The 26,357-nt window shown below is 36.9% G+C and overlaps 1 protein-coding gene across 14 annotated transcripts in view; it reads right to left on the reverse strand.

Moving 5' to 3' along the window:
• ank1a (ankyrin 1, erythrocytic a) overlaps nucleotides 1-26,357 on the reverse strand; it is an 88,682-nt gene that overhangs the window by 40,607 nt on the left and 21,718 nt on the right. For 10 of the 14 annotated variants that reach the window (XM_047818876.1, XM_047818874.1, XM_047818871.1 and 7 more), the window contains 5 exons: nucleotides 18,485-18,577; nucleotides 3,048-3,149; nucleotides 621-719; nucleotides 374-472; nucleotides 75-173 (listed from right to left, as the gene is read on the reverse strand). In XM_047818876.1, coding sequence (XP_047674832.1) covers nucleotides 75-173; nucleotides 374-472; nucleotides 621-719; nucleotides 3,048-3,149; nucleotides 18,485-18,577 — 492 coding nt within the window. Of the gene's footprint in view, nucleotides 1-74; nucleotides 174-373; nucleotides 473-620; nucleotides 720-850; nucleotides 1,064-3,047; nucleotides 3,150-8,050; nucleotides 8,252-18,484; nucleotides 18,578-26,357 lie in introns of those variants that run through there. The other 4 variants (XM_047818877.1, XM_047818886.1, XM_047818880.1 and 1 more) reach the window with 3 other exon arrangements.

Below are 26,357 nucleotides of genomic sequence, written 5' to 3' on the forward strand. Positions count from 1 at the left end.
TACCCTGCAGGATTAACCATCGTGCCCTGTCCTGCCATCCATAAACATACATCTGACACCGTGTTTAAATTTACCTCAGTTGGAATACTCTGATTGGCTCCATTGTCCAAGAGGAACTTCACAACCTCCAGATGATTCTCTTGTGCTGCCATGTAGAGTGGAGTGAAGCCCTTCTGTTATAGAAATGAATCGAAATGAAAACATTAGGGTTTTTTGCTGCATTTCCATTACTCTATTAATACTGACTATTAATCTGTAAATTATTTGATTTTTTGATAATATGGTTCTGGGTTTTTTATCCATCATTTGAGCATAACATGAAGCTGCCCTTTACTGGACTTACTACACACAAAGTTATTGTTTTTAATCTAACCTGAGACTGGGCATTGACGTTAGCTCCATAGTTAACCAGCTCTGTAACCACTTGCTCTTGTCCAGCCAATGCAGCAATGTGGAGGGCAGTGTTGCCTTTCTGCACAGGAATAACAAAAGAAACGCATTTGACTAAAGTGGACAGAAAAGGTCCTACTTTAGGATTTAGCTCTAGAATTTAGAGCTGTGTGGTATAGAAAAGAAACATAAGTGCTTTCTTAGCTAAAGATCATCAGACGTCTCTTTACCTTTGTTGTAGTCTCCAACACAATGCCGTTGTGCAGAAGTTCCAGCACCATTTTAACATGGCCTTCTTTTGAGGCCAAATGTAACCCATTGAGTCCATTCTGTAGAGGCAAGAAAGAACAAAGTAGACCTCACAGTGGAGGCTCCATTATGTGGTATCACACTCCCCAGAGCACCAGATGATCCTGGTGCCCTTGCTATTGTGGGGGCAATTCAGTGTAGCATATGATACCTTAATTAGGAAAACAAGAACTTCTATTTCCTCTCTGAATATAAAGACATGAGATACTAATAAGTGGCCATGATGATGAGAGTGATGGACTGCGATGAAGCGTAGGATGGCAGGTTGGTGGTCTCTCCGCCGGGAAGAATACAAGCTGTGTGGGATAGGTCTAACCTCACACAGCCTTCCTTCATCGACACCGGACATGTGAGGTTGGACCTTTCTCACATCGCTAATATTATCCCCCTCTGTGTCCAGAGACCACTCACCCCATCAGACAACGGATAAACAAAAAAATGAACAAGAGTGAATGGATGGACAGACGAATCAAACAGAGGATGATGCAGTGACTAGGATCAATTATCTGTGATAGACGCTGACAATGTTGACGTTGGCCAATTTTCTCACAAACACATGCCAAAGATCGACCCAGAGCAGCAGCAAGGCTGTGCATGTGCACTATGTCCATGTTAATGAAAGCTGCTGTAGTAAATGGATGTCTCCAGAAGGGGTCTCTTGATGCCAGGAGTTATTCTTGAAGGCCCCAAGGACTATTTGATCATCAGTTGCCAATTATGTCTCGATTTTCTCTCCCGTTCTGCAGTAATCTATGTTTCTAATCATTCTCTTTCTATTCTTAATTGCTTCACTTGGTCCTACACCTGATATTTGTAATAGAAAGCCATTTCATAGTACTGTATTTTTGTATAAAGCTACAAAGCTATATCAGCTGGTGTTACAAGGACCTTGGAATATGTTTATCCTTTGATTCATGTGTCTGTGCCGAGTCATGCGGATTTCACATCCTTACCGGTGCTGAACTGAGTATGTACTGCTGCATGCTGCATACTAATGAAAGTTACTGTATTACATTATTACATATTACATCACTGTGCAAAATGCATGCAAGTATCACTTCCAAGCTTCATACAATGACACTATCATGACACTAAGCTAACTGATGAAAACATTAACTCTCAGTTTTATAGATCACATTAACAATTAGCACTTTAATTACATGCTATTCATTGCTAGAACGCTTATAAAGAACACTTATGCTGTTTATCCTCGTGTTTATACTTGCTCAGAAAGTGAATGTTTTTGTCGTATCGCTGCATTGAGCGAGTGTGCCAGGTTGTGCAACCCACTCATGAGAATGTACTTACTGAGTGCTTGATTAATGAGCTCAGAGATTAATATCACACAGAGGTGCTGTATGTTTTCATCCTCACAAACACTGCTGCTAAAACGTCTTGGTTTGTGCTGGACCCAACACAGAGATTTATATGTCATGGTGAAGGAGGTGGAAGAAGTGAGGAACCACAGTGCACATATACACACACACACACACACACACACACACACACACACACACACACACACACGTACTCACACATATGGGAATAAACAGTATTTATATACACTTAAACAACTTATATGAGCTCCTACCACATGCACACACACACACACATTCTGGAGATTGTTTGTGATGTTGTGTGTCTGCGCATTATTGATAAGCCTTACACTTCACAGGCTCACACCCTGTTTTTTTGTCTTATCACACACGACTCTCTCTCTATGACGTATAGATGAGGCAACTCCCTATTCATCAGCTTAATACTTTTACAAGAGCTGTCACACCATTAATATCACTACACAGCTCAGAAATAAACAAATCATATCACAGATCAAATCTATACTTACAGCTCGAGCATTCTCTTATATTCTGACTCAAAATCAAATGTCACTGAAAACAAAGCGCTGATAAAAATCTGCTCAGGATTTCAAGAAGGCATGAGACACATACTTAAGAGAGGATATTATAAATGAATCTATAATGGAGAATGCAAATTGAGTAGCTTTATTTCTCAGCCATTAACAGTTAGAACCATTCACATTTCCATGAATAAGCAGTGATTTTTTTTTCACTTCACTGCTTGTTCCTTTAATCCTTTGACTGGGTTTCAGTATTCCAGCTCAGCAAACGCTTGCTGATGCAACATACTGAAATATTTAGCAGCAAATATGGCGAGAATGAAGCTGTTGAATATTAAGAACGGAAGATCGAGGTTAAATAGAAAACATTTCATGCTTAACAGACTGGATTGTCCTACAGAGAAATCCACTGTCAAACAACAGAAATGAAGCAGCTAGTTTTACTGATGAAAACAGACATGACGCACACAGAGGTCTAGGCGAGTCTCACCTGATTGGCTGTGTTGATATCGACACCGTTCTTGATGTGGTCAAGAGCCTTTTCCAGGTTACCTGAGCGGGCAGCACGTAGAAAACTGGTAGCAGCATCAGTCTGAGGCAGATATACAGACATACAGAGAGGTGGGAATAACAAGAGTGAAATTATTTGTGAAACTTAATCTGGAAATTAAGGGATCACGTGCGTAAGAGTGTCACGTTTCTTCTGCGTTATGACATTTAAGACATGGTGACCCAATACTTGACAACTAGCATTCACAGAAAGCACACAACACTACAAAACAACACAGAAAGCAGTAGTGTTAAGGTAAGGGAACATCTTCATTTCTAACATTAAAGACACAGGGTTAACATGACAACAATCCACAACCACAACACAAGGTACATTCAGAATGACTCATTGTGCTTTTCTGAAAGACCTTGGTAAAGACACCTCACAAAGAATCACAGGAATTAAAGACTTAACAGTCAGGTCAGGGTGCTACTTACAATTCTCCAGTGCATCCCCCTGGTAGCAACAGGGTTAAATCTATTGTGTTTAATGCATTCAGTGTTTAGCTCAATTTGCATTTGCATATAGTTTTTGTATCATACAGTATATGGTTGCTCAGTGATTGTATTAATACATTAGTGTTATTTAGTGTAGTCAAAGATCTCACAATAAAATAATTCTCATATGCAGACTCATTCGGTAAACAAACAAAGAAGCTGTGGAAAAAAGACAAGGACGTGTGACTCAAGCTGGGAATTCTTTACGCATAAACAGAATCCGCTCTTTTGTTCATTGTACATTACTATATTATAGACGACTGAACTGTTTCATGGCAGAGGATGTACATTCAATCCTCCATAAATTGCATTCTATAAGTTCATGTAAAACACAAGTAACCATAGAAAAACAAGCCAAAATTAACCACAAGACTTAAAGTGCTGCAGAGGAGAGCAGAAGAAGCCAGAGGCATGTGTGTGTGTGTGTGTGTGTGTGTGTGTGTGTGTGTGTGTGTGTGTGTGTGTGTGTGTGTGTGTGTGTGTGTAGAGGGGCAGACTGAGCAGAGCTATTTCCAGAAGTCTGAGGCAGCAAATCTTGTGGAGAGGTTCCCTCAGACAGTGTAAGGACTGCTGGAGTGTCCAGGTAGTGAAGATTTGACATATAGCCCCAGCTCAGTAAGACATCACACATACACACACACGCACACGCACACGCACACACACACACATACACATACACACACAAACACCTTCATCTTCACACTACATCCTGTGTCACTGCAAACAGGATTCACAGAAAAGGTTCAGCTTTTGAGGAACTCAGGACTGAAATGATGGAAAAGAACTTTGCCATTAAGAATTGAGAAAGAGATCTGAAGAAGTATTAGTTATTGGTGACGGATGTGTAGGCATGTCTGCCATGGTGATTCTGAAGTGTTTAAATAAAGCTGATGGCCACACACCCACAAAAACACACTCTAACACATGCATGGCCACACAGCAAGAGCTGGCATGGTAACGTCTTATAGTGACCTACTAGGGCCCCATTTGTTACAATAGCTCTCTCTCTCTTACACACACACACACACACACACACACACACACACACACACACACACACACACACACACACACACACACACACACACACACACACACACACACACACACACTAATTTACTAACTCTCTCTCTCACTGTATTACTTGCTGCTGTTGTAATAAGATGCTCTACCATAAAGCTTTCATCTGGACTTAAGGCATCTTGTCAGACAATTCAGTACCTGTTCATGTTATAATCTGTAGACTTTTAAAGGTAACACTGAACATTTACAGCAACTTTGGATACATCGAAAGTAAAAGCATGAATAATGATAGTCTTAAACACCATATATTGGTTTAAATAATAATGTGTCTTGCTGATGCATGATTTGAGTGCTCCCTATTTGCGAAAACTGAATTTGGATGTTTGCTGACGTCAGTGCACAAGTGTGTCTGGCTGTACAAGATAAGGCAGCACAGACTGTCTTATGTTTCCCATAGCAAGTTCCTTACTGTGTATCCATGCTCACTTCCTTTCATTTACACTGCAGCAGGAGATCTAGTTTCAAACTCCCAACCTATTAGTCATTTATGCTACTGCATTACTGCTGTATCATAAACCCTGAACCTGAATTACTACAACACCACCATGAAAAGGAGGAGGATATTGTTGATCCGAATTACTAATGTTACACCTATAAGGCACTCCATTTTATTTAGACGTTTTCAGATGTCATTACTCTGTATGTATTTATAATTGCTCAGCATGCTGTGAAGCTAATCAAGAATTTGAATCATTGTGCAGTAGAAATACAGATGTGACAAACATAGTCCTCTCTTGATATTTGCCTGTTCAGTTGATACTCCTACATTTTCCACCTACAGATCATATAACTCTAAAGTAATCCTTCTTGTCGTCATGTTCAGCTCCTTTGTTCTATCTCTCTGTCTCTCTCTGTCTCTCTCTCTCTCTCTCTCTCTCTCTCTCTCTCTCTCTCTCTCTCTCTCTCTCTCTGTGCACCAGTGCTGCGGCAGACAGGATGACATCACCACTAAGACATCACACTGCAGTGTGTTTGTGTAAAACAGAAGGAGTGCACGTGTCTGCTTGTGTATGTGTATGTGCGATGGTGTGTGAATGCATGCATGCTTGGTGTGTGTTTGTGCGTCTGTAATTGTGTGTCTGCATGTGAGATTGCATGAAAGAGCGAAAGAAAAACAGAGGCAAAAAGACAAACAGAGAGAGAGAGAGAGAGAGAGAGAGAGAAAGAGCGGACATATTGATCATGTATTAAACAGGTGACATTGCAAATAGTGACAATGCACAACAAAACAAGCATTATAAATAGCCTATATTATATATAGCCTACATATATATATATATATATATATATATATATATATATATATATATATATATATATATATATATATATATATATAAAACAAGCCTATATTTAAGGAAAAGCATTACATTTTATATGATTAATTGGAACTAGCATTCTCAAACTGACTGAGCTTTTCTAATTTTAGAGCAGCAAAATAGAAAAACAGGGGTCATGTGTATGTACAAAGGAAGGAAAGCAGAAAAAATGAGAAAGCTCAAGTTATGTCCTTCACCAAGACAAATTTGATCTGACTTGAGACATCTGCAACGTTCAGAAATGTGTCTTTTCTGAATTAACCAAAACTCTGCGGCATCCCCCTAATGTATAAAGTTACAGAAGCTGGTTATTGATTCAGACTTCCTCCATGGACTTGAGCATAATGCTGACACGCAACTAATGATTAGCTTGCACTGAGGAAGTAAAGTAACTGCAACACTTTGCAGCATAATGTATGATAACATGTTTAATTACGCTTGAATCCACATCTAAATGAATCCCAGAATTTCTGATCACATCAGCTTGGGGTCCTGATCAAACCTCATGTAAGATAATTCAAAATCTCTGACATGGGTTTTAGATGGATCGGTATATTTTTTCTGCTGACTCCGCTCTCCTCATTTTCTGCATGCTTCTCTTCTAGCTCACATTTCTCTACTTGGTTCTTCTAATTCTATGGGTGGAGCGTTGCAGTAGAAGATCGAGTAGTTATATCACCTTTATTGCTGGCAGTATGTTCACAGACAGCCGTAAAATGACAAGAACTAAAAACACTATATGCCGACTTCAAGTCTGATTATAAACTAGCCATCTTTCTTCTCTGTCATAAACAGACAGGCTTGTGTACTACACGACATGCAGACTTTTTACCCTAGACAAAAACCCTATTTTGTGTATTTATGTTGGGGGTAGGGTCGGGGGTGGGGACTACTAAGTAACTAACTAATGGCTAGAAATTTGCCTGTTTAATCCCAGAATGCACTATGGGAAAATCTGAAGTTGAGTCGCTACACCGAACTCTGCCACTGTGCCTTTGTTCCTGTTCTTCTTTCACTTCTATCGAGTCAACAAACTTAAAAGATAAAAGAATCAGGGAGAGAGACTGAAAAGAGGCAAAATGAAGAAATGCTGAAGTATTATGCCATAAAAGAATATATAGTCTTTATATACAGTAATTACTGGTATTCATTTTCTTTCATATACAGTTCAAATGGAACTGTAAAACAAAGGTACTCATAATAATAATAATAATAATAATAATAATAATAATAATAATAATAATAATAATAATAATAATAATAATAATACTTTCAAAGGAAAAACAACTTTTAAATGAATCTATTTATTTGTTTGTTTGTTTGTTTGTTTGTTTATCTATCTATATAATTCTAAGTTTATTCCATATACCTGATACTTATGTTATTTAAAAAAAATTTGGTGGAAAATATCAAGCAGGTTAATTTTTTTTGTAGCTGATAGTTTTGTATCCATGGTAACCCAGAAGTATCCGAACCCCGGGTTTTACTTTTAACAAATGAAATGTGTGAAGAATCCACAAGACTCTTTCACTCTGCTCTACTCCAATGTGTATGCACAGCAAACATCATTCTTCAGTAAGATATTTGTTTTTTAAGTTTACATTTCCCTTCATTTCACAGCCTGGGAAGATGTAGTAATAGTAGTAGTAGTAGTAGTAGTAGTAGTAGTAGTAATAATAATAATAATAATAATAATAATAATAATAATAATAATAATAAGAAGAAGAAGAAGAAGAAGAAGAAGAAGAAAGCACTCCACTTATTCACTGTAATGTGTGATACATTTTACTTCCTGTTCCCAGCCCAGATCTTGGCTCTGTCTGAAATTCTGTCCTGATCAAAGTTTTTTTGTTTTAGTTTTTTGCCAAAAACAATGAGTCTCGGGTTAAAGGATAAATAAAAAAGAAATGGCGAATAAGGTTACAGCCAGACAGATGCACTAAAAATGATGGTCAGACTGTGCCTAAAATAAAAAGCAGATTTAATTAAAAGTAAAAATAAAAAGAAAGAAAGAAAGAAAGAAAGCACAAAAGCTATTACTCACTCCCCAAGTGATCTTGCTCGGCATGCCTATTCACCTGCTTCCTCTCTCCACTTTTGTCTCTTCGTCTGTCTCTTGCCCCACGGCTGTGCTGTGATGCACTGAATATTTGGGCACAAGGCTCCTGGTACTGGGCTGTGGGTCCACCCCGGGACACACACACGCACGCACGCACGCACGCGCACACACACACACACACACACACACACACACACACACACACACACACACACACACACACACACACACACACACACACACACACACACACATGCACTCAACTAAGCAGTACTTGTGAGAGGTGGGTGGGGTTGGGGGATGTTATGGGGCCAAAGGGTTTATCTCTAACAGAAAGCTGTGTCTATCAACATAATTTCACCAAACCACTTGCTCCCTCTCTCTCTCTCTCTCTCTCTCTCTCTCTCTCTCTCTCTCTCTCTCTCTCTCTCTCTCTCTCTCTCTCTCTCTCTCTCTCTCTCTCTCTCTCTCTCTCTCTGACTTTTTTCCTGTGTTGTCTATTCCCTAATGTCTATAACATCTAGTCAGACCTGCTCGATGCATTCTGACAAGCGAAAAACTTACATTGAATGGCGTGGAGAAAGTGTCTGTGGGAAAAAAAAAGAAAGTAGTGGGTGTGTGCACATTTCTAGGTTCTGCCTGATTTCACTCTGCACTTGGAGTTACAGTGAGAAAGCTCACAGCAGGGGGGTTTAGGGAGGCACTTCAGCAACAGCAATCTTGGTGACAATGGAGCAGACGTTGATAGGGAGGGTGGATGTGTGTGTGAGTGTGTGTATAAGGGGCCCAGCCTCTTTTAATAAAAGATCCGTCACTTCTTGGTTGAAAAGGCCCCCTTGCTTTCTCTCTCCTGGCCAACGCTGGGAAAAGCACATCCCTGCCAAAGGCATGCACCCAAATAAACGTGTTTTATACAAGAAGAGATGGGGAAGAGTTGAGAATTGTGGCTCAGTGACACTAGACTGTGGGAGAGTGAAACTGTACGTATGAAGAATAAGAGATGCTTCTGGAGTGCAGGTTTTAGTCAGTAAGGTCATGGAAGGACAACGAGAGACAGCGAGTCAGAAGAGAACTGATGGAAAGTGCCTCAGTAATTTTAATCATATCTATTGAAGAAATTACAATGTCAACTTTGTAAATTTAAATTAAGTACCATTTTATTTGAGTTATTTGTTTTTTTAAGATTCATAACTTATCTGTGTTCTTAATTACATTGAGAATACCTAAATACATAATACTTGTCTATTATGATTTTCATATAATTAAATAACATTTACTTAATAATTTGGGTGATTTGTTAATTTTGTCCTCATGTTCAATAAATTTAAAAAATGGTTTTGATGGAAAATCTGTTACCTGGCAAACCTGCAGTGTTTAATCATGGTAAGCTACTTAGTGCCCATGACCAGTAGCTGAAAAAAGCTTTAAAAAAGCTGACTCTCCTTCGTGTTTTTGAAGCTCATGCAGTACAATTTAACGCATGTGCTACCATGTTCTCTACATTTTAATGACCACTATTCATGCCTCTTAGAGATTTTGCTAAAATCACTGCTGTTATCTCAGGCTTAATAGGTAGTATGATAGAGTGGGTAGCACGAGATGAAGGACTCACTTTACTGAGGGAGAGGAGAGAGGTAAGAGGCTGCCGCATGATACATGAGGCCAAAATCCAAACTCAAAACTCAAATTATGCATTAAAACAGTGCAGTGCTTGGAATTATGCAGTTTTGACATACAGTAATATACAACCCCAAATCAGAAAAAGTTGGGACAGTATGGAAAACACAAATAAAAAAAGAAAGTAGTGATTTCTAAATTTACTTTGACTTGTATTTCATTGCAGACAATGTAAAGACAAAATATTTCATGTTTTGTCTGGTCAGCTTAATTTCCTTAATAATCCTTTCCTGTCATTCAGACCTGCAACACATTCCAAAAAAGGTTGGGACAGGAGCAATGTAGGGCTAGTAATCGGGTAAATTGGTTAAATAATGATGTGATTTGAAACAGGTGATGTCAGCAGGTGATTGTAATTATGATTTGGTCTAGTCCTTTAGGAGTAAAGATGGGCCAAGGATTGCCAGTTTGCCAACAAATACGTGAGAAAAGTATTGAAATGTTTAAAAACTATGTTCCTCAAAGAAAGATAGGAAGACATTTGCTTATTTCACCTTCAACAGTGCATAACATAATTAAAAGATTCAAGGAATGTAGAGGAATTTCAGTGCGTAAAGGACAAGGGCGCAAGCCTAAGCTGAACAACAGTGATCTCCGATCCCTCAGGTGGCACTGCACCAAGAATCATCATTCATCTCTAAGTGATATCACCACATGGGCTCAGGACTACTTTGGCAAACCTTTGTCAATTACCACAATAGTTACATCCACAAATGGCAGTTAAAACTGTACTGTGCCAAAAGGAAGCCCTATGTTAACAGTGTCCAGAAGCGCCGTCGACTTCTTTGGGCTCGGAGGCATCAGGGATGGACCATCACACAGTGGAAACGTGTACTGTGGTCAGACGAATCAGTATTTCAGGTATTTTTGTGGAGAAATGGACGCCGTGTGCTCCAGACCAAAGAAGAAAAGGATCATCCAGACTGTTACCAGCAACAAGTCCAGAATCCAGGGTCTGTCATGGTATGGGGTTGTGTCAGTGCCCTTGGGAATGGTAACTTGCACTTCTGTGATGGCACCATTAATGCTGAAAAGTACATGGAGATTTTGGAGCACAATATGCTGCCTTCAAAATGACATCTTTTCCAGGGACGTCCATGCATATTTCAACAAGATAATGCCAAACCACATTCTGCACACGTTACAAAGTCCTGGCTTCTAAGGAAGAGGATATAGGTACTTGACTGGCCTGCCTGCAGTCTCGACCTGTCTCCAATAGAGAATATGTGGCGCATTTTGCGCTTCAATGAAGACCCCGTACTGTTGCCCACCTTGAGACTTGTTTGCAGCAAGAATGGGACAAAATTACACCTGAAACACTTCATATCACTTGGTGTCTTCAGTCCCTAAATGTCTTGTAAAAAGGAATGGCAACGTTACAAAATGTCAGATGCTTTACTGTTCTTTTTTTGAAATGTGTTACAAGAACCAAAATAGGAATTTAGATTTTTTGAAACAAACAAACAAACAAACAAACAAACAAACAAACAAACAAATAAATAAAAATAAATCATGAGGAACACATATAAATAATGTGCTCTTGTATTGTCTGCAATGAGATACAAGTCAAAGTAAATTTAGTAATCACTACTTGTTTTTTATTTGTGTTTTCCATACTGTCCCAACTTTTTCTGATTTGGGGTTACAGTATATAAAGAGATCTCCTGGTTATGTCAATAATTTCTCTAAACAGCTTAAATTGTGTTTTTTAGCTTTTAATTAAAAAGACCCCATTAGTCAAATCAAATGAAATCAAAATGAAATCAAATCAAATCATATTTTATTTGTCACATACACATACATACAGGGTACGACATGCAGTGAAATGCTTTTTTGCATCTGTCCGGTATATACTGTAAGCATAAAAAAAGGAATGCATCAGTCTCAGATCAATGCTGTGTGCACTTGAATTTCATTAGATATACCAACAAGGTCTGTGCTAAGATATACCATGTTGAAGTTTATTTAAATAAACAAGTTTTCTACAAGCATAATAAAGAATATTTGACAAGAAGAGAAGTACACTAGTGTATTTTTTATACGCTAGAGAAAAGTCATGTAAATTAGTTTAGTTTTAGATATTTGGATGATAATGCTTAATTTCAACATGTTATGTATGTTTGACTCCCACACACATTAAACTGATATCTACTTCGATGTGTTTTTATTATGTCATGAAAGCACTTCTTTATACAGTATGCTTACTTGGTCAAATCCCTCTTGCAGGCTTGTAGATGTACAGCTATAATATTACAACTGACAGGTGAAGTGAATAACATTGATTATCTTTTTACAGTGGCACTTGTCAAGGGGTGGGATATAAGGCAGTAAGTGAACAGACGGATGTGTTGGAAGTAGAAAAAGTGGGCAAGTATTATGGGCAAATTGTGATGGCTAGACGACTGGGACAGAGTATCTCCAAAACAGCAGGTCTCGTGTCATTGTTCCCAGTATGCAGCGGTTAGTACCTACCAAAAGTGGCCCAAGGAAGGACAATCTGTGAACCAGTGATAGTATCAGGGTGCTCAAGGCCCACATCGGACACAAGAGATACTGTAGCACAATTTGATGAAAGGTTGGCTGGCAATGATAGAAAGGTTTCAAGGCACACAATCCATCATAGTATGCTGACTTCTGTCCATGGGCATGTGACTATCAGAGCTAGAAGATGGAGGTGGACTTTTGAATCATTTGGTGTGTGTGTCACTTACCTGGGGATGGCTCGAGGACACATGGGAAGAAGGCAAGGCGGTGGCAATGTTCTGGCTCCTGCATTCATATGGATGTTACTTAGACATGTAGCACCTACCTAAACATTGTTGTAGACTAAACACACTTCATGGTAACAATGTACAGCAGGATAGTTCTCCTTGATCCGTGATCTTCTTTCAGCAGGATAATTCTCCCTGCCACACTGCAAAAATTGTTCAGAACTGGATTGAAGAACAGTGAAGAGCTCCAGGTGTTGACTTGGCCTCCACATTCCCCAGATCTAACTCAAATCCAGCATCTGTGGGATGTGCAGGACAAACATGTCTGGCCCATGGAGGCTTTGCCTCAAAACATACAGGATTTAAAGGATCTCTTGCTAACACTGTGTCAGAAACCACAACACACCTTCAGAAGTCTTGTAGAGTCCATGCCATCATGTCAGAGCTGTTTTGGTGGCACAAGGAGGACTTTCAGCATATTAGGTGGGGTTAAAGTTATGGATGGTTGGTGTTTTTTATCATTCTTTGAATTCATATGATATATTCCTAATTCTTATTTAGTTCTGTAGTAAATAATGGACGATACAGTAGCAGGTGGCCATCAAGTCCAGATGACCCTCCTTTGGTATTAGAGTTATGGACTCTGCTACACACAGTTCAGCATTCAGTAATTCTGTCTTAACAACAAATAATTTCCAAAGCAACTTTGGATCATTTTCTTGTATTTCAATGAACTAAATAAACCGAGTAGCCTGTGCCCTAGTGAATATCTGTCAGTTTTGGGAATTAATTGGGACAATAATTTATGTTGTACACACTTTGCCTAAATTGTGCAAAAATGTATAATAATAATAATAATAATAATAATAATAATAATAATAATAATAATAATAATAATAATAATAAATACAATCACAAAAATGTTAAATTTACACATGTATAAATGTATAAATTAAAAAAATGTATGGGCAAAAGAAAGTCTCATATCCACCTTGAAAGAAAATGATAAAAGGAAGGAAAAATATATATTGTGCTAATCAATATTAATAACTTATTTATAACTAAATTTTAGAGTTAGATTTATTCTTGTTTAATAAAATGTTGACTACATTACATACAGTATGCTAAAATAATTCTTATTTCTCTCTTTATTTCCTTGTAAGTGTTGTGAGTTTACTATAAGAGATAAATATTTAAGTATTTATTGTATTATTATTATTATTATTATTATTATTATTATTATTATTATTATTATTATTATATTGTTTTTTTGCTAACATGACGATGTAGTACAATCCAGTTTATGATGAGGTGGAAAAATATGTTTTTTAGGATGGTTTTCAGTAGATTGTAATACAATATTTTGACAAAAGAAAAGGATACCATAAAATTCTTCAAAACTAGAAAGCTTTTTTGGAATAAATGATAAAAAATCATGATAAAAAAATTATACTAACTATTACAATATTAGCAAAGTAAACCCCCAGCAAAATGAAGCATATTTTAAATAGTATTCTTTAAGTATTTCACGTATTGCAATGTCTATAGTTTAAGTAAAAAAATGTAAGTTAAATAGATTTTAAATGACAATACAGTATGAAGAAATACACCTAAAGAAATTAATTTCTTAACATACTGAAGCACACTTAAACAAACAAACAAACAAAAAAAAATACAAAACAAAAAATTTTATGTTATTTTTGAAAGTAATACCTTAAAGTAAGTAAAAGTGTCTGTTTAATTTAGGAACTACATTTAACGAAATAGAATTGTGTACAGATGAATAATTCAGCAACAATGTAAATTTAATTGCCATTTCAATGATAATTATTTATTTACTTTATTCAATTTATGCTTAATACATCAAAGAGCCTTTAGTTACTACATTCAAATGTATTTTACTGTCACATCAACTTAGGTATTAAAAAGGTATTATTAAAAACAGCAAAAGGATACATTTTAATACATACAAATATTGTGTGTATCCTTTATTTTACAGTCAATAATTATACTTTAGTAAGATGCTATTTTTTATACTTAAATAAAAATATGAATAGATTGACCTAAATGCTGTTTTGCGATCTAATAAACTTATTCTTTATGCTTTATTCTTTATTACCTGTTTATTAACTCTGATTTCCAACTTACTTCTTATTTCTGTATCATATATAGTGTAACTGTGTAAACTCAGTATATAATTTAAATATATTTCAAGTCTGAAAATACTGCAATATATGAGCAACTTTAGACCAGAGAACAAAAAGCTCACTTGGACAACTACAGTCTTAAATCTACCTTGGTACAAATTCAAGGAAATTACTCAACTGAATGCATTTAAGATATAACCAATCTTATTTACAATAGAAATGCACTTGTGTTGTCAAAAATTGTTCCAGTAGAACACATTTATTATTTATTAGTATGTATTCTAAAGTATTAAAGTCAAATGCATGTATTTTTAATATTAAATATTCTTTTTAAAAGTTGCTTTTTATACCTTATCATGTTTTTATTGGTTACAATACTGTATATTACAACAGAAAACTTTCTGAAAAAATATGAATCTTCATAAGATGGCCATGACCAAGAATGCAAGGTCAAGTCAAGTCAAGAAGCTTTTATTGTCTTCTTTTATATTGTCTTTTAAGGTCTTTATAAACATAAATAATAATTGTCATTAATAAAAAAATACATCTATTTATTGACCCTGTAGTCCTTGCTTGTTGAATTGCTACTTATTAATACTACTGCAGTTAACAACAAGAAAATGAATGAGCAGGACATCATAACAATGTATTATATAATATTTCTATAATGTCCAGTTTTATAGTCCAGATCCAATTTTTCTGTTTGCGGCTTTATGAATGAAATTTAGAGTATATATATTTCTATCAATATACTTCACACTTACCTGCTTATCTATGAGATCAGTGTGAGATATGATGTTATAATAATGTCTTCATACTTACCATCTTGTTATTCACAATTATTACCCAGTACTTTGGAGATCTATGTGGCTATGCTGATGACACACAGCTGTATATTTACCCGACGCAAATGACACATACCGTCTTTATAACTTTGAGGAATGTGTACAGGAAATTACAATTCTTAATTTATGTTTTAGGCTTGCAAGCAGCTAAGATAAGATTTCTATATAAGAGTTGCATATTTCTGATTTGTCTTGTATGTGGCAGTGTTAAAGGGCCTAATAAATTGCTGGATTCATGTGATTATTGTTTCTAATCTTTCATAACAGGGCCAGTTTTTCCCCACAACCATAAATCTACTGAACTCTACACTACACCGCTAGGACCCTAATACTTTACTGTCTGTAATCACCTGACAGTTCTTCTCCACCACTTACACGCTGTTACATCTTCTTTTCTCCACCTAATTATAAATATATATAACTGTACATCTATATGCATAATACATGTACCTGGACTATGCATTGACAGTAAACTTGTGTATCTAGCTATGGATGCGTAACTGACTGACTGACTATCTATCTATCTATCTATCTATCTATCTATCTATCTATCTATCTATCTATCTATCTATCTATCTATCTATCTATCTATCTATCTATCTATCTATCTATCTATCTATCTATCGATTTATCTATCTATCTACAGTATCAGTAAGTCTGAGACTGTACATGAACCCCACCAGACAAACACTTCTCCTGTTGTGGTTCTTCTTGTGGTTCCTCCAGAACTGCCTGATTCATCCTGGTGCTGTACTTCTGCCCCTTTATCTGGAAATTTATACACTCTTTCCTGTGGATAATATTATATTGGTGGTGTAGAATTGAACCTCTTATCTACTACTGCTGTTAGCAGAAACACCTCCCTTTGTTCATCAAACTAAATTCTATATCCTAATCAGATCAGTACAGTTAGTGTTGTTTGTCTTTTCCTGCTGTTTACTGTAATGATTTAGAGTCAATCTATCCGCGTCACTTGTTCCCTTGTAAGTCTGTCCTCCTTTAATGGGTTCTTTCTCATGTCATTGTAGGAAGCTCCGTGCCTCCCACTTGCTCATTAGAGATTTCAATCTACAGGATTTCTGTAAAACTACTATGCAAGACTGATAAAAAAAAGCTATACAAAGAGCCAAAGCATTGCTTCAGTGGTAGTTTGGTGGTTAGGATACTGAAGTATAAATTGAAAGTCTGACTGTTCAAATCCCTCCACTGCCAAGCTGTTACCCCTGAAGGGCAATAATCTGCCCTGATGTAAGAAATTAGATGTATGTAAACTGCTCTGGATAACAGCATCTGTCAAATCGTATGAGTTGTAAGGGTGTTTATATAATACTAATTAATTCATGTTTATTTAATTGCAAGTTATAAAAATATTGAATGAGGTCCTTGTGTCATCTCGGGGATGCTTTGTGCCTTAATTAATTACAGAAGAGGTTTAAATAATCTTTACTAATTATAATAATGTTTTAGTCAAACATTTAAATGATAAAAAAAAAGAAGCAACAATGTGTGTAGCTGCAATGAAAATTGTGATACCAAAGTGAGAGAATTCAGAAAAAAAAATTTAATGGACCTTAAACTTTAATTCAAAAACCTACTAGGATCTTAAAATTAGCTCTAAAAGTATTTTTTTATCATTGATATTAGAATATCACAAAACACAAAACATAAATATTATTTGGTTTTTTTGCAGATGTCAGTGTAAAGTCACTGAAATGTACAACCGTCAGTTGCTTTCACACACACACACACACACACACACACACACACACACACACACACACACACACACACACACACACACACACACACACACACACACACACACACACACACACACACACAGAGAGAGTTTGCAATGAAGGTGATGATTTTTGCCATAGCCCAATGCACTTAAATGACTGGATAGGAGAATGAGTGGACACCTATCCCTGACCCTTTCCACGTAGTGCTTACAATGAGAGAAACACGTGGAGAGGGAGCCAGCTGAGTGCATTGTGACAGGCCATTGCCTTAATTAAATTGTTCTTGAAAGAGATCTTTTCATAAGAAAGAGTAAACTTGTGTTTGTGTGTTCATATGTTGAGATATTTTCTTTTCAAATAACTCTGTATTGAAGTCACACCTGACAAACACTTTCAGGAAGTTTCCACACTTACCACAGATGGTGACTAACAAAGCACTATGAAGACTACATATCAACAATACAAACCAGACATAACACTAGACACACACACACACACACACACCTACACACACACAAAATATGGAACGAAAACATAATGAATGAACCACTAAGAAAGAACAGCACATGAAACTGAACCTCACTCACCACTCAGATTCAGCTCTTTCTAGCCACAAACACAGCATGAAGGAATATGGATAGTGAACGAATGACAACACATATCAGAGCATGCATTGGTGTCTAGAACTACATGAGTGAACACTGCTAAAGTGTGAAGACAGCACACTGTGAAGATGAAGAACCCACAGGAAAAATAAAGAAATATTATAATAGCTTATTCTAATGATCATGAACTATATTTATCAGATCATTTCATACCTTCAAATAAACAGAAACCATACTAAAGTTAAGGATAATATTTTGCCCGTGGACTCTTTCTTTTGCTGTGTGATGACGTGTATTTATATATACATTTTTTTAAACATGACAAAAATGACACCAAAAGTCACAGAAAAATGAAATCACAACAAAATCAGATAACTGAATTTGTTCCACAAATATGACCAAGTAAAACAAAAAAAAAGTGTCTGGATTAAAACTACAACCACATCTAAAGTTAGTGAATCAGCCAGCCCAATAGCAACACTAGCAACACAGAACTCCAAAGAAAACTACAGCTACACACATCAACTGCACTGCACAAGAAGCAACCAAAGGGCAAATGACATTTTAAAAATCACACACACAAACAAAAACACTAACAATGACAAAGGCGTATCTAGAGGCAGATACGTAATGGGCATAGATATATAAAATTAGGAAGAAGGAAAAAAGATATACGTGTTGCAGATATTTACTGTTTCATCATAGTGCCACACTCCCTGGCCATCCGGCGGCTCAGAGTTCACACTATTGTCCTGATCGATTAGCCAGCGGTGAACAGCGTGGGCCTAAAAGGACACACGACATAAAAACAGGAGGGCCATTAAATCTTAACAGGTTACAGGGACAATAGAGAGGGAAAGAAGGGACAGGGCCTCAATCATGATATATAGCTTACCAGCTTTCCTCTTTTATCTAATTTTTACTTTTTTAATTTCTAGATTGTGTAAAAAGAAAGTTAAAGGAAGTGATGGTAATGTAATGTAATGCACCCCAATTCTGATACATTCCTAGTGGTAATGGCTCTTGTGCATTGATATGATATTTGCATTGCAAGAGAATGTGATCATGGAACCCCGTTTTTTTTTTTATTTAATCAGGAAAAGGTAAAGAGAAATAACAGAGACAGAGAAGGTCATAAGAAGAGGAAAGGAAAATGTCTGTAACAGTCACAGACAAGCAGAATCTCAAAACCTGTCTTGCTCCTTCTTGCTGCAATTGAGATAAAATGTTAGTTTTCGATCATTCACACATAGGCAACAAGATTTGTCTGTCTGTCAGCATGAGCCAGGGATGAGAGCCACTGTTTCAGATATCAATAACAAATCCAAGGTGATGTAAGACTCAGTGAGCTATGCCAGACAGACGCTTGATTACTACCTCATACAATATTAAGAAAAAATGATCCTCATCCAAATTGGCCAAATAGATATTAATGAAATAATTATCATTAACTATTAAAGCCTGTTTAATTTCCCACAAGAAAGAATCAATTTAAATAAAATTAATCAAGAGAAAACCACCTCTTATAAAAATTATTCTTATTAGCCGATCTGTAAACCTTGCACACACAGTACACAAAGGAAACTATTGATATGATTAAAATAAGGACATATGCGGTGTTTAAAGTGAACACACATAAGAATAACAATTTTAGAAATTTATGTGTGTGTGTGTGCGTGTGCGTGTGTGTGTGTGTGTGTGTGTGTGTGTGTGTGTGTGTGTGTGTGTGTGTGTGTGTGTGTGTGTGTGAAGGTACACAGAGACACAGCCTGCAGTATTTGGGCTGATTTGTAAAGCGTGTCAGATTTTGAATGTAACTGGATTATAGAATAGCCTGGCAAATGCTTTGTGTGTGAAAGAAGTGGGGGACACCATGCAGGTGTCGATCCAGTAAAGAAAAGAAAGGCTAATTTTTGCAAAACAGCAACGCAAAAAATAATCCTTGCCCTACAATAGAGCTTGATAAGCAAGACTGGCTGCACAACACAAGAGCCTGAACAGGCAGAAAAATTGTGACTTAAAAACAGTCGCGTTTCATTTAATTACTTTTGGTAACTAGATCATCGATCTTGTCAAGGAGTGTTTAGTATTGCCTTTCAAATACTGAGAACCTCGACAAAAGTATTTACAATAAAAACTGTATCCTGCGCTTGAATCTGTTCTCCAGTGTCCCTTGAGAGATTTGTGACTGCATTTTGGGAATAATCACTCAGTAATGCTGTCTGTATGAAGGAACACCTGAGTGAGAATGCAGAATGTACGTAGACAGGATTCCACCACATTTGTAAACATGTTCATCAGTCACGTTAAATGCTATCACACTGAACATGTCACACATAGTGATCTAGATGCTGGTCAAATTCCAGAAAGCTACACATCATTTGAGTGAATGTCTCTAAATATCTAAAATTGCATATTAGAATTGTGTCACATAGATATTGTGTTTTATGCAATATGAGCAAAAGCACAAAAAAGAAATAATAATAATAATCTAATGTAATAATCTAACTTTTCAAACACATTTTTATTTTTTAATTTATGCCCTGTCAAAGAAAATAGTTCAAAATATGCCAACATTAACATGTGACTTTTACTGCTATTGGCTACAGCCGTCAAAAAGAACTATGAATGAAGATGACTGACGTTAAACTTCCACAGACCCCACAGAGCATATGTTCACAAACTGTGGCTCCATTTCAATATTTTTACAATGGCGTCATCCACTAGACCTTACCTGACAAGAATGGGGGAACATGTTGATCCATGCCTTAAGACAGACAACAAAGTTACCATCTTATCACTAACCTCATGATCTGCTGAATTAATTAGTATGATTTATTTAATTAGCATAAGACAAGAAAGAATAATACAAGAAACATATTTTTTAGACGTGCATTAAATTCAACAGTGTGTTCTTTTATATTTATATATTTGTGTATGTGACTTCCCTCATCAATCAGACTACAGGTTTCCAGAGATTGAAATGCTTGATGAAAAGAACCAGTTTAACCAGTTTAACAATTTCTCTGGTGATATGGATGTATATCTCAGTGTTAAATGTTTCATCTACATATCCTGTCCTGCGTGCAGCAAACGAACTTTGTAAATGAGGAATACAACTTCATTAGAGATCCTGGATCACAAGCTTCAAAATGCTGTGGAAAAAAAATCAGTGAAACATCTTTAGGACCTTGTACTGTATGCAGGTAACAGATAAATAAATCTCTCAGGATTGATTTTTCTTTTAAAGTTTCTAAACAGTTTGATATGGATGTGGCATCTAATAGACAATTTGAAAACTTTTTAAAACTAGAATTTTATACCTTATGTTTTTCTTCCCCCCTCTCCTCTATCATCCCCACTGTGTGACAGGGCAGTAAAGCTTATATGTCCCCTTTCTCACCAATTTTAATCTGTTGCAGACTTTATTATTATGGCCCAGATTGTGCTTCATAGTATTTTACACACCTTACCTGAACAGCAAACATTAGTTTTTTTGTGTTGAATGCTCTTTGGTTTTCTCTGCAGTGATGAATAAAAAAAGGTAAATTACACGTGTATTTATCTCCCAGAGAAATAAGAAAGGTTTTAGAATTCCCCAGGATTAGAGTTAATTCCTCACACAGCTGCCACAGTAAGACATGCACAAATTTCACATGGTCGTATGCTATTCAGTAAAATCTAAACCGAACACTCCAGCAAAATGACATTTATTTAAACACTGGCTTTGTCTGGTGTAGTTCAGATATGAGTATTGAGCAGCTCTAAATCACTGTACCGCTTCCAGTCATTTCTCCAACATTGGAATCATCACTGAATCATTGATTTTTTTTTTCACGTCATCAGGAGAACTTACTGTACTACATACATACTGTATGTATGAAGAATTGAAGATGACTGTGTGTAGTTGCACCTTATTTTTGCAAGTTCACATGTGTTCCTACCGGTCTCTGCCATTGTCCAAAACATGGCCTGGTAACTAAGTGGACTGGGAACTCAACATTGCCACAAGGTTTAAATGAGTGTATGACTGTTATTGTGTATGCAATGTGATAAACCGTGTCTCATCCAGGGTGTAGTCCTGCCTTATACCCAGTGTTCCTGTCAGGGTCTACCATGGCCCTGGTCAAAAGAAAACACTTACTAAAGATGCATGAATGAATGAACAAATGAATGAATTGATGAATGAATAAATGGTTGTTATTTTATATCTAAAATAACAATCTATCTCTACACACAATACAGGACATGTGTAGGAGGACTTTTTGCATCCCCCATTAAACTGAGGAAAACTGAGGATCATTGTGTGGCTTTAACGAATAACTACATATTATTTGTTTATTTTGAATCTAGATCTGATCCAACATCACAATCTTCATCAAGAATTAAATTCCAGTTGCACAGTAACTGCAACCATTGTGAAACAGGCAAAGATGCTCTCTGTATCTCATTTTCTGTTTATATTATTTTACACACACACACACACACACACACACACACACACACACACACACACACACACACACACACACACACACACACACACACACACACACACACACCGCGAAGTAAAATTTGCTGCAAAAGCTTGTTACAGTGAATTACTGATTATATTACAGTATACAGTACACAATCAGACGATGCACAACTTCAAAGAAAGTTACAATTGGGAGAAGACTGTTAATGCTGATGCAGTTGTCTTTTGAGTTAGTTAAAAATAAAGTTAAAAATAAACTAAAAGTTTGGTATGGACTCAACTTTCTATAATTATCCCAAGAGATCTTTATAGAGTAAGCAGTCAGCAGCACCTGTGTCTGCAGGGGACAACAATAATATTTTGTCTTGCATGTCTCTGCACTGCAACAAGGGCGTATTTTGGCAGAATTTGTTTGAGGAAAAAAAATACAACTAAGTTTCTGTGCATGGAATAAAACTGCACAGTAGTCAAAAATAGTTTCCCAACCATAGCAATTATAAAGCTATTGAAATTTTTCTTTCTTTCTTGGTTAAGTAGCATTTAACTAGGTTTCAAGTGACTATTCCGGTAAACTTTAAATAATTCCTCACATGAATAGATTCCATTTATTTTTTATTTCATTTTTGTTTCTTTTTGTATATCACTATTCATATCAATATTATATCATGGGTAGAGTGCATTTTTGTTTTAAAATAATACATTGAGTTTTATGTTTGAGTGATGTCATTTCTTCCTGTGGAATGGCCTAACTGCTTCCTGTCCTTGCACAGAACGGCTTTGAACGTGAGTGAAGCAGGTATTTGGTTAAAGGGTTCCCTGGTAAAGCCTGGTAAAGCAGATTAACTTAAGAATTTGGACATCCTCTGTGGATGACATGTTTAAGTGCTGTTTGAGTGACATAGTATGCTAAATTGTTGCTATTGGTTTGTATATTTGTATAAGTTCAGCTCAAGTTCCCTCTTGGGAACATCATGCAGTTTACCTTTTTGAAGTATATTTTCCTTTTATTTCTAAAATGCTATGTGTTTATGCATTTTAGTTGATCAGAAACAAGTATAGTGGTCTTTCATTTCACACTCCTCACAGAGACTACAGAATTGAGAGTGTGTTACGATGTGTTTTAGTCCTGTCTTTAATTTATTAACATAGTCCACCAAAGCTAGTGGTGGTGTGGGACATTTTTGTAGTGTAAGATGAGGTATATTAAAGTTACAAATCAGGAACTCAATTTAGGACACATCACCTCTTACAGCATATGCTTTAAAACCATACACATTTTGGAAATGCTTGTTGTCTTTCATGCAAAATAAAAGGTTAATATTCCAATATACTTCCACGTATGCAGTTACCTACCCATAAGAATGGTATGGTATTCACATTAGTCTTTTAAAGCTATTGCGTTAGGCACAAGAGAATTAGTAATTGATTTTTATGTGCATTTATTTTTGTCCAATCACTTTCAGTAACAGCTCATTTACATTATACCTATTTCCAATTTGGAGTTGCCAAATTATTCACATAAAGGCATGTTTTTTATTAGTTTGAAGGACATGGACACAAGGAAACCTGCATAACAGACAGCAAAGACAGCTGAGGGTCGCATCAATACCAGGTGCACAACCATACTGTCTATAACTTTATTTCCATTATAATTTTTCAGCAAGTCAAATTTGAGCAGCAGAATTTGCTTCTGTGGACAACTAAAAACTCCAAAGTCATATCACAGACAGACTACTACTACTGAGGTAATATGCTCCTGAGGTAATATGTTGTTTTGCCCTTTTCAGTAAAATAGTAAAAGACAAATTTCATCAAGTGTATTAAAACAAACTGTTTGTGTCAATCAATCATTTTCAACTGACGAGCAGTATTCTGAAGAGGGGTAAAATTTATAACAGGAATACAGTATGTGTCTGGTTTCCAAGTTGCATAAGGTGTAAAAAAAAAAAAAAAAAAAAAGGAAGCATCTTACCTGACCAAGCCAATGACATCCAAGACTGAACAACTTGTGGACAGCATAGAGAGACAGTACCTAGGGCTTGCTTATTCCAAATAAAAGTTTGATCAGTACATTGGTGACACCTAAAATGCCATAACTCCCTTCCATTTCAATAATAATGCACCAAGCCTAAATGATGTCGAGGATGTTGGGAGAACAGAAAGAAAAACTTCAGGCCACATAAGAGTATCATACATGGAGTCCTAGCTTTCTGTTGCTGGTCCTCAGCAATGCCTCTGCCTCAATCCAACACAAGCTGATGGGAACAGCACTGGTTTGCCAATATGTTCTAGGTAACATCAGGGACCTCAAAGTGCTACTGCTGCTCTACTGCATGAGCAACTGGGTGTACCATTTTATTGACATTGTATGCTCTTGACAGGAATATGCTTGTCAGCAGAATCTGGTGTTTGGCAGCCACCAAGCAGGGCATTTATGGAAGATCCAGTGGTGATAACATCAGTGATTGTATGCAGATCCTCCAAGGCCGCAATGACAAGTTCATTTTTTCCATAGGGGTAGATCATTTTAATCACTGAGAAACAAAATGAAGTGTCTGGGCAAGGTCTTTGACTATATCCTGAGGTACACTGCAGCCCTATATACAACCAACAGGGAGTTCCAGGAATGGTTGGCAGATATGGGCAAATCGGGAAGTTTAAAGCTTGGATTAATCAACATGGCACCTTACCATTACTTCTCTGGATGCTACTGGTCTCTACTGGTCTCTATGAGATCTTGCTTTCTACTGTAATGAAGAGTATTTAAAAAATGCCTTCAGCTACATCTTGCATAATCTTATTGGGAACAAGCTCCCTTTCAGAAGTTAGGGGAATCTATGGTTACCCAGGCAAGAGAAGTGCTCCTCCATAGCCCTTCCAAACTCTTCAGCCAGGGTTTGGCAGACACCCAGCATGCTCGCGGTTCCCGAAAAAAAAAGAACCCTGGAGCATATACTTAACTGTTGTCTAAAGGTCCTGGGAGAGGGGTGCTATTGTTGGCACCATAAACAGGTGCTAAGGATAATAATAATAAACCTGATGCAGCAAACCAGGCTTTCTTAATTTCTATGGCACTGGAGAAGCATTTGAAGGTTAACCTATGGTGATAACTAAAACTTACAGACAGAATATCAACACTAAGGCCAGATATTTTTTTAATATCAAAAATCACAAAGCAAATTATGCTACCAGAGTTCACAGTTCCTGGAAGGATTGAATAGAATAGAAGAGGTCTACAAGTATGAGAAGAGCAAAGTATGAGGGCCGTGTAGATAAGTGTGGGAGCCAAGGATGAAGTGCTCCATATGAGCCTATTAAAGTTTCCTGCAGAGGTTTTGCTGACCTGTCTCTGTACAGGCACTCAAGCTCCTTGGCATCAGAGTGCTGCACATTAGCAAAGCTATTTAAAACATGAGAGAGGCTGCAAAAAGGCATCAAAATGGCTGTGGATGAAACAGGGTGATCTGTGGGAAAAATACGCTACTCAGACACAACCCCTATTAGTGAGCTTTCAATGATAACCCTATTGTAATTTAGATAGGGGTGAGATGTGTTGGTGTTATGCACTAATGATTTTAAGTAAACATATTTCTGTATAGAAATATTCATATAGAATTGGTGGTACAAAACATGCATTAATGTTGCCAGAGGGGCTGGCTACTGCCTTAGTGGCAAGGCCTGCATGTCTCTGTTTGGGATTAGGCATTAGGTATATAGTAAGGAATCCATAATGAAACAGTAACTCTGAGCATGCATCAACTATGCCAAAAGGGTTTGCTACAGCTTTAGTCACCAGGGTGTCCTGTATGGCTCCGGTGGTGTTAGGCAGACATGTCTATGAGGGGAAAAAAAGTGTTGACTCTATACATAACCAGTGGCACTGAGCATGCATTAACAGTGGGGCTTGTGACATCATGAGTCACTGGGGAGGCCAGGTTGCAATACAAATGATTGCAATGCTGAAGGACAAAAGGGATAATTTGTGAAACACATAAGCTACTTGGAGACAAGCCAGAACCTGATTTTTTCCAGGCTTGGTCATGGACCTAAAACACTCGATGACCCCAGGTTATGTCACTTATGATACT

The sequence above is a fragment of the Tachysurus fulvidraco genome, chromosome 9 (genome assembly GCF_022655615.1).
Source record: "Tachysurus fulvidraco isolate hzauxx_2018 chromosome 9, HZAU_PFXX_2.0, whole genome shotgun sequence".
NCBI lineage: Eukaryota > Metazoa > Chordata > Actinopteri > Siluriformes > Bagridae > Tachysurus > Tachysurus fulvidraco.